The following is a 9869-nucleotide window of genomic DNA, read 5'->3' as shown; positions in this document are numbered from 1 at the left end:
AGAAGTGATTAATGAGTCCATTTCAATTTCAGTAATTGTAATTGTGCTATTTAATTAAAAAAAGTATTAAGTTACGTTACTAGTTAGTAGTTACTGTCAAAGTAATGGATTAAGAGTGATGCGTTACTTTGTAACGTGTTATTTTCAACACAGATTGTTACATGGAACTACTGGCATCTGCACTGGATGTTACATTTTTGATTGTCTTTATGCTTCTGGTTGGCCTTCTACATGGTGTGCATGCGAAAAATAAGTGTTATGTGCTAGTGCTAAGTCAGAATCAGAATCAGAAAGGTTTTTTACTGCCAAGTAGGTTTTCACCTACCAGGATTTTTTTTGTGAGACGTTGGTGCAAACAAGAAACATACACAATAAACAATACACATATTAAGTTATTATACACATATTAAGTTATTAATCATAGGAAAAACTAAATATAAAATATATTAAAAAATGTACAGAATATGTTAAATGGAAAATGCAGGACTAGTGTGTAATAAAGAGTTCAGGATTAGAGTCCGTGTTGGGGGGCTGGGGTCCAGAGCCTTGTTAATGAGGCCAGCCGCGGACAGGAAGAAGCTGCTCTGGTGTTTGTGACCAGGGTGGGAGGGGTCGGCCATAATCTTCCCCGCACGCCTCAGGGTCCTGGATCCATACAGGTCCTGGAGAAATGGCAAGTGAAGCCACAGTAGATCTTTTATATTAAATGTATGGACATGTCATGTATTTTCCAGTGCTGGCAAGGTGCATCCACCGTAATGTCTCACAATGTATTTCAACGAACAAAGGAGAGGGTATGACTTTTAAGTGTCAATGAATTTGTTGCTAAACATTTACATGATGCCACCATTTTTCAATCAAGGGCAAAAGAAAGTCACTATGCAGCATGAAAACTCAACTGAACTCCATGAAAAACATTTCACTGGAACTCATTGGCCGAATGTGCTCCCACTTACTAATGACAACATGACACGGAATGACCTTCATGTGTTTGGAACTTGTGTGCCACCCAGCAGGGCAGCCATAGACATATGTCTATGAGGGCAGCAACATTCATCCAATTGGTTGACATGACTCGTGACATTCTGTATGGAATTCAAACACATCTGATGAGATCGCGCATAACGGTTCGGGAATACTTCCAACGGTTCTGAGAAGGCACCTCAAAACTCTAGATTAGCTGTTGGAAGACGTAGGTAAGTTGATAATTCTACCAAATAGTAAGAGACAGGTACATTTTTTTAAAGACAAATATTAAGCCTCCATCAATTATAACTGGTTGTATAATAAATTCGCTGATCTGTTTAGAAATCGGACACTTTATTCTTCTCACTTAGCTTTGTAACTTAGTTATAGCATAGCTTTGCTAGCTAACTTCGTACTGTCATAATATTTTGTGTGTTACCTGTAGCTGGACATCCATGTTAGCCAACACTAGCAAATGTAAGCGAAACTAAGCCAGTGCCATCTAAAAAGGCTTGAAAAGTCCGATCATTTAAGTCGGATGATCTGATCTGAAAAAGAGTCAGTGACATAATTAATATTTATTTTTGCAGCGATCAATTTACCATGGAATTCGAAGAGGCTCTGCTTACCATCCCTATCAACCCTAACAATTTCCCCGCGAAGCTGTGGCGTTTAGTGAACAATCCCAAAAATCGTTCTATTCGATGGGATTCTTGTGGGGAAGGAGTGATGATCGATCAGCAGCAATTTGAAGCAGAATTGCTGTCACCAATGAAACCCAATGGAGAGTCATCGGACCTTTTTAAAACAACAAACTTTACCAGTTTCATTCGTCAATTGAACCTTTACGGATTCAGAAAGGTGGTGCTCGCGCCAGGCAATTCTGAGAGGCCTGGGGAAAGAGACCTCACTCTAATGGACGGAATTCAACACCACTTCCATAATCCGAATTTTAAAAAGGATCACCCAGAGTTATTAGTGAATCTTAAAAGGTTAACCAGCATGAATAAAGCAAAACTTGAAGCAGGATTGGAAGTTAACTGCCGACCACCAAGTCGTTTTAGAAGGCTCCTGGTAAATTCTCCAGACGCCAACGACAGAGACCAAATAGAAAAGCACGGTAAAGCTAAAATAATCATACTCAACAGTTAGCTGTAGTGGATGATTTGGGTTGTTTAGATAAAGTAAACTGTCATATTAGACCTTTATTACATTTGACATTTTGGTGTGTTTCATTATGTCCATTAGGTACGATGTTTTCTGGACCAATTCATCGGGGGCTCTCTCGGGATAAAGTAGCCCCCCATCCTTATCATCGCGGGCTAGTTCAACCTAAAGAGTACGACAGAACCCCTATTCCAGCCCGTGGCTGGATAATGGGCCATGGCGATGCTTCCTCTCCTACTACATTTTACACCGACAAAGGGATACCTGTGTCTGTAATACGCCGATTCATGACGGATCCTCCTTGCCCTGTGCAGTCTAGCCCTACCACTGTACATGTCCAGCAGGGATCACAAAGTGTTTCAATCAATGGGCAAAAACTGAGTGGTTTCGCACCTCACCATTCTCAATATCGGCCTGGATTCTATTCTGCTGGTAAGCAAGTGTCATTACACACTACATGCAAAATAAAATGATGTACCCATCATTTTGTTTTTTGTTAAAGGGGGAAATACAACAACCACATACTTGCAGTATTAAAACTATACATTTCCAATTGTTTCTTTAGACACTATGTTGTTTTTCTAACAAACTATGACTTGTTGCAGTGTGTCAGTGCTGTACACCAGGAGCCATGGACACAGATATGAGTTCTTGTGCTCACCAGACTGCATCCTCATTTCCGCATTATAGCTATTATCAGGTAGTTTTTGTTTAGTTGTTGTACTACTATGTTTGCTGCTTCTCTTCATTGAAAAAAATATTTAAAAGTTTGATTTGATTAACATAATCATTTTCAATTTTATGAATTTTAGCCAAATTATCAGTTGGGTTACCTACATCCCAGTAACCAGAACCAAGACTGGCAAAGCACAGAGTTACAGGATACAAAGAAGAATGATGTTAACCTGGACACCGTCTTCCAAATCGTTGATGAGCTTCAGGCCTCCCCAAAGATTCGCATGGTGAAAGTGGAGACAGCAGAGGAACATTACCGTCCTGCCCTTCCTGCAGAGTCACATCCTGAGTGCACAGTCTACGGTTTGTCTGCCCAAGCCTCTTCACAGGGTGATGCTGGTGACTCAGTCAACAACGCTGGCATGTCCATTGCCATGGATTCTAACACTATGGCTCCCTATGCCCCTGTCACAATGGGTGGAATCATCATTGCTGTGCCAGGGAATGTGCCATCGGGAATTGCCATCACTGTGGGTGGCACTGCTTCCAATCTGCCAGAGGCCGTCTCAGACGGAAGAACTGAGCAGAGGCCTTGCCTGCCAGAGCCTGCGGAATCCACATCCACTTATGTCAACCAGGTTAGGGTGTCCTTCTGTATGGTTTAATTTACATGATCTCAGTTCATCATCAGCACAAAAAAGAGATTATGGTAGGGATGCCACTGAACATATGGACTACAATGTAAAGAGTTTGCTATAAAGATAACATGTTTTATATATCTCCAGGTGAATAGCAATGCTGTGCATTATTTGGGGACCTCTGACAAGGCACTGAAGGAGGAGGAAGACACCACCATTAACCTGAGTGACATTACCATGTGTCAAGAGGGCAGAAGCTCCAGAAAGCAGAGCAAGTCACCTGGTGAGACTTTGGTTTTCTATAACACCTACTCTGAATGTTCTTAGTCACGGACTCAAAGATACTGGGGTTGAGATGTGGTAACTGGGGACATGCAAATTACAATTCCTTGCTCATGTGTGTGGATTTGAAATTGGCCTTACACAAGAAGAGATGCACTTTTTCTATAATTTTCCTGCGGGACAATTAAAGGGACAGTGTGTATTTTTTAGCGGCGAGGTTGCTGAATACCTTTTCCTTTACAAGTGTGCGAGTACCTACTGTGACCGTCAAATGCCATTACAATGCGAAAAGCCCTCTCTTGAGCCAGTGTTTTGGTTTGTCCGTTCTGGCCTACTGTAGAAATATGGCGGTGCAACATGGCGGACTCCGTGGAAGAGGACCTGCTCCCTATGTAGATACTAAGGGCTCATTCTAGGCTAATGAAAACGCAACGATTCATAGTTACAGGTAATTATACACTAATGAAAACATAATTATGATACCATATTCCATATCTACTAAAAGAAGCCACTAAAAACTACACACTGTACCTCTCATTTATCTTTAACTGATTGCCTGGAGGGTGGTATAGAAGTGGGTACAAAGGTACAGACTGGGTTTCTCCTCCCGTCACCAACCCTTCTTTACATATTTGGTTTTAAGAAGAACAGAAAAACTGTTTTAGGAAAAGGTGAAAGCTATTGTGCCATCTCAAGGCTAATGAAAGAAAAATGGCACTGAACACAGTATAGTAATTGAAGGTAAAAGATACAAGGCATAATAAACATTTCTACATTTTGACTAATATATATTTTACAGATATCAGTGAAAATAATGTCAGTCTTTTTTATGAGTATGACACAAAAGTGTGTGACATTTGGGTAACATAGGTTTGTTACACTTTATGGTAACGGGCACATGCTTTTGGACAGCACGCTTTATGTGTACAGAGTTTTGTTAATTTTGATCTATTTCATTTGTGCATGTCTGTATGTCTGCTTTGGTTTTTTCCCCTCCCCTTTAGATCTTAACATGTTGGTGGATGTAGCCTGCGAGCAGGATCCTTAATGGTCACCAGTCCTCTGATTTCAACACCAGCAGCGCTGCTAAGAGTTCTGCACAGTTCTGCAAGTTTTCTGAGTTTCCTATGGTTTAAATTCAAGCCCTATTTTAGAAAACATGCCTTATGACATACTATATCTGCCATGGAGAATGTATGGTTTAAGTTATTTAACTTTGTTTTGACATGTATGCAGTTATGTTATTTATGTATTTATTTATTGGTTTAATTAGTTGAGTTCATGCTTTTCTAAACGGTTTTAAAGTAGCCAGGGACTTATAGTAATAAAACTACATAACAAGACAATCAAAAATGTAAACATTGTGAAACATAAATGTGCTTACATTCATTTTAATGTGCCCTCAGTGTTCTTTATTTTTTAATAAATGCAAATATGAATATTCATTTTTATTTAAAAGAATATTCTGGTTTAATCCAGATTCTTTTTTATGTTATATAAAATACGTATTTTTTAAAATCATTTTAAGTCTAAATTATTATTTAGCTAACAATTAAGATGTGCCTCCTGAACAGTGATTCTCATTTTTACTTTGTTTTATTAAAACACTGAGAATATTTGTCTAATATGGCAATTCTGTCCTCTCTTTTGTGTTCGTTTGTTAAATTGCACCTATACCAAGCTAAACTCAAAATTAGTGCACACGGCGTTTGAAGCGAATATTCTAAAAATACAATTTTCCGCTGCTAGTAATTTGGCGTACCTGCTCTCTGCCAATGTCACCACATGAGGTCGTCAGTCAGCCCCTTTTCATCCGAATGGCTGACCGCTGCTCCACCCTCGGTGACAGGCAGTCAGCAGGTAGGCAATCTATGAGATCCCAGGGGAGGGCGACTCGGGTAAGAGTCGAGACTTCGCAAATGTACAGCTCTGCTGGAACTCAATTTTTAAGGAGAACGACGCGTATACTCTGGGATTTTGAAAAAGTAACTTTTCACATCAACAAACAACTTTTCTGGTGCGCTGTGTGTCTGACAGTTCTGAAGTGGGCCTTTTGAGACTCTCGAAAATATCCCGGCATTTAGGAGCTGTAACTTGGGAGTTAAGGAAAATACACTGTCGTACGTGCTTGGGGACGGAGCAGGCTTTAGATGCTGTTCAGAATTTTGATTATTAATTTACTTCAAGTGGATACAACATCAGCAATTATCACGTGTGGCAGGGAGTCAAACGTTCGTGGTTAGTTAGATACTTACTGGTTGGTAAAGTAATGGTTCCACAGCCTATGTGAATCATTTCTGAAAACTCGAGTTATAAGGTTTTGACGAATACTACGCTCGACTTGCCGCATTGGAGACCACGGAACACGTTGTAGCCACAGTGTATGTTTAAAATGTTCTGTTGCTCCGTATCCACGAACAGAACTTTAGCATGAACTTCTATGTTGTATCAGTTTCAGATTAGCAACAATGATGTGTGGCATACCTGTTTTTTTTTATATGAAGCTTCGGTTCCTGTGGAGATATACCATATGCGCTGGAGTTTCAAAGTGTTTCGAAGAGGAGACTTGCGTTGGGAGGATTTCAGCAACCTGTTGAGTTGCTACATTAAAATTTGCTTTGGAAATGTAACTTGAAAGATTTGGAATAAGCTGTATAGTGATGTGACATGACGGGTCGTTTGTCGAAATTGGATCAACATTATTCATGTTATTTTTATCAGTCTAAATTGTGAAACTAACTGGATTGAATCGAACTTTGTTTAATCAAGTAGCAACCTGCACTTTTTAAGTGAAGAGGTAGTGTACCTCCATCAAGACAAAATACGTGTCTTTGAAAGGTGGAATTAATGCACGTTTTCAAGTTCGAATTTTCAGTAATTGCCCTCATGATTCATGTGTGTGCTTTATGTTTGGCCTCTCCTGTAAGCGATACAGGGTAGCCAACATTTATTTACCATTTAATTTACAGTAATACTCATGCTGATGCTTTTTCCAAACACAATGATATTATTTTTAAACTGAGCTGATGCGTGCCTGTTTTAAAGGTTGACACAGTTTACTATTGTCTCTGGTTATGAGATCAACTCTTTTGCGACTATTTTCTGAAAGAGAAAACATTCAGGACATGGTGTGAAACAACAGACTCTCCGTGTGCAATAGAATGCAAAGTCTCCTATTTACCAGCGGTTGTTGTAGTATTTAGATTGGACAAATAGATTGGTCGGAACATTTTCCCCTTGACTCTACTCGTCGAAGGTTTGACAGCTTTGTTGTCCACAATGTGCGGCCGGAGCCCGCCGCTGCAGCCGGTGCAATGACCGTTCTCCAGCGGCGATTGGCCGGGCTCTGGCCGTGGCTGCTAATGGCGGCCCTTCAGGTGGTGTTTGGCCAGACTGGCTTGGCGCTGGCGGCTACAGCGGAGACGGAGAGATCAACCACCAGAGCGGTCATCAAGGTGACTCTTCTCAAACACGATCCGTCAGGGAGGCCTATTACTCTGGAAGGGGTGTTTGCTGGAGGGAGCGCCGGCTACGCAGAAGGGAAATTAATGCAGGTAGGTGTCAGATTTGTTTGTGAAGTTTATGGAGCAGATAACTTGACACATTCAATTCAATGATAAGATTCAATTGTGAGGACATGTCTCAAAAAGTAGACCAAATTAGCGTAGGAGCCTACGCTAAAGCTAGCCAACAGCAAAGGGCAGCCTAGCTGTCACTGTGCAGTAGGCCTCGTGAAATAGATTGTTGGGCATGACATTTTGGCCTCATACACCTGTCAGTGGTAGGCTACCTGCCTGTTTTGATACGTCCTGGCTCGAACTTATTATTTTAAAAACGTTTTCTTTCCTCTGCAATCAGGGTGTGGGAATATAATGCACATAAGTTACAATACTTTCTGAACACTGTGTACAACTCTTGTGAAACGGTACTGTGTCCATTATTTTGCTCCTGTTTGCTTAATTTGTGTAGGGAGCATTTCATTGATTTTTTTGTATTGTTACCTTTGGTTATGGATCTGTTTGCATTTACCTGTGTTGATTATCAGCTGTAAAGTGCATGGGATCATCGATAGATAATCCTAAAATTTGGCCCTCAGAAATTCTTTGCTCTCAGCAAAGTTGGTCCATATCCCTAGTATAAGTTGTTTGTGCATGTGCAAATGCAGTATTGAACTGTACTGATAGGTGCAGTTGTCATGTCAGTCATCACAACTAGAGATATGGAATTAAAGATTGTGTGTGTGTGTGTGAGTATTTCTGGGTCCTCTTTTTAGAAAAGGGTTCTCTCACCACACAGAGACAGTGTTGTACTATGCGAGATGCTCTTTGTTGCAGTGCCAACCTGTTGCAACAGGTTTCTGTTGCCTTGGCCCGCCACTTTATGTTATCTCTTTCTAGTCCTGTCCCTGAGGGGATTGGAGGGGGGGAAGGGTGCAGGCAGAACACTGAGTGGAAGAGAGGCGATGGGACATTCTTTGGCCTTCTGTCACCAAGTCTCCCATCACTTAGAAAAATTGTAAAAGTTATGAAGGTTATAGTATCCAACTGGGGTGGGGGAATGGGGGGTGGGGACTGGGGGTGGTTCTATTGATTTTAGTGCTCCCTGGATAAACCGTCTAACCGAACATTGATTTGTGAGTACATGTGTGGCTTTACCCTTTCGACCCGAGTGTTTTGAAAAAAATAAACACACAGACAGAGAACTATCTTCTCGAAGTGAAGCTCACACTTACCATTTAGGATTAGCCTATTTCCCCCCCTTTTCTTTTCTCAGTTTTCAGGCGTGTCTGACTCGCTATCCCCAGGCTACTCCGAATTGGACTCACTCATCCGTGGTGTAGCATGACAGCCAGTTTTCATAACCCACAGTAATTACACCTCTCTGACCACGTTTGATCTTCTTAAGCGTGTTGTTTCTCTAGGCCACAGGTTGGCGAGGAGAGCCCCTGAATTTTCCTCTTTTTCTGGCCTGTCGGTGGATCACAGAGAAACACAAGATTAGACATGGTGGAAGCACTTTATTTTAGGGGAGAAGAACAGAGAGAGCTCTACTATTGGCCTTTAATAAGCTTATTCTCTGTTAGGTTGTTGAGTCTAAGTTACAGAAATGTTACCCAAAGTCAGGCGAAAACCTGAATTCAGAATGCTTCAACTCAAGCAATAAGACTCTTAAAGTTTGTGCGTGTGAGGTTGTGTCTCTTGGCTTTTGATTTTTTTTCTCTCCAGTAACTCCATCAGTCAATGGCATGATAAACATTTGTGACATGGTTATGTTCTTTAGACCACTGGAAAGTTGAATGGTAAAGTGATCTGAAGTGGACACCAGTAGGCTGTAAGCAGAGACATTATAAGGGAGGAGACAAGTCACTGACAGGAAAATCAATGGGGGAAATAGGAGGCAATCCATAACGCTAGGCCTAAACATGGGGTATTTGTAAGAGCAAATCACATTTCAGGTAACAACATAACTGACGTTTCTCCTCCCTGCACGTTCTGTGTATTTCCACTGTTGCCATAGTAATAGTCGTGCCATGAAATTTGGTGCATGCACAGTGAGCAGGTCAACTCGGAGAATAGTCTTTTCTAGCCTTATTTGAGCAGTTAGGGAAACAACATTCACACCGTTTATGTCAGATTTAAATGCAGATTCACGTGATGTACTTTCAATGTATGTTTGACCATCCTATGCGCAGTTATGGATCTCTCCCCATTCCTTTAGATAGAGGCCTGATATTGTTTGCCCAAAATAGCTGCCTAGAGGCATTGCCAAGATGGCTACTGAGTGGCGAGACTGGCCTATAAGGACTTTGCTGTAAGGCTTTATCTTTTGCGTGAAGCGTCTGTGTCAGTATAGTAGTTCCAATGCCAGAATTTGAGTAAACACGACTGCACTGAAAGTATATGATGATAGTTAGGCATAGGCTATGTTTGAGTACATTGAGAGGCATCACATCTTCAGCTGGATCAAAACTGTATTATAAAATCAGTTGATGTCAATTGTTAGGATACTTTACCAGTTGCAGTTGGCCGTTTAACCAGTAGCTAATCTGTGCAATTTGAGACAGATTGTCTCATAGTAAGTTTTACTTTACCGGAACATGGTTGAGCAACAAATTGATTACTTTGTTAGTTTCATTGAATA

General features: G+C 40.9%; 2 protein-coding genes across 2 annotated transcripts in view; both read left to right on the top strand.

Moving 5' to 3' along the window:
• Positions 1-1569: 1569 nt before the first annotated feature.
• hsf5 (heat shock transcription factor family member 5) lies at positions 1570-4124 on the top strand (the record flags this gene model as incomplete). The annotated part of the gene is made up of 6 exons (XM_080834165.1): positions 1570-2086; positions 2215-2565; positions 2739-2833; positions 2946-3446; positions 3594-3729; positions 4069-4124. 6 exons carry the CDS (start codon positions 1570-1572, stop codon positions 4122-4124), a joined length of 1656 nt encoding a protein of 551 aa, XP_080690291.1.
• A 2918-nt stretch (positions 4125-7042) lies between these two features.
• Positions 7043-9869, top strand: part of rnf43 (ring finger protein 43) — a gene marked incomplete at its 5' end in the record, with an annotated part of 72770 nt that continues 69943 nt past the window's right edge. The window contains 1 exon segment of the mRNA XM_080832923.1: positions 7043-7282. Within this exon segment, the coding sequence (XP_080689049.1) occupies positions 7043-7282 (240 nt within the window).

Source organism: Sprattus sprattus (genome assembly GCF_963457725.1).
Source record: "Sprattus sprattus genome assembly, chromosome: 1".
Lineage (NCBI taxonomy): Eukaryota > Metazoa > Chordata > Actinopteri > Clupeiformes > Clupeidae > Sprattus > Sprattus sprattus.
Note: the sequence above shows the minus strand (reverse complement) of the source record. Positions and strands in the feature narration are given on the sequence as shown.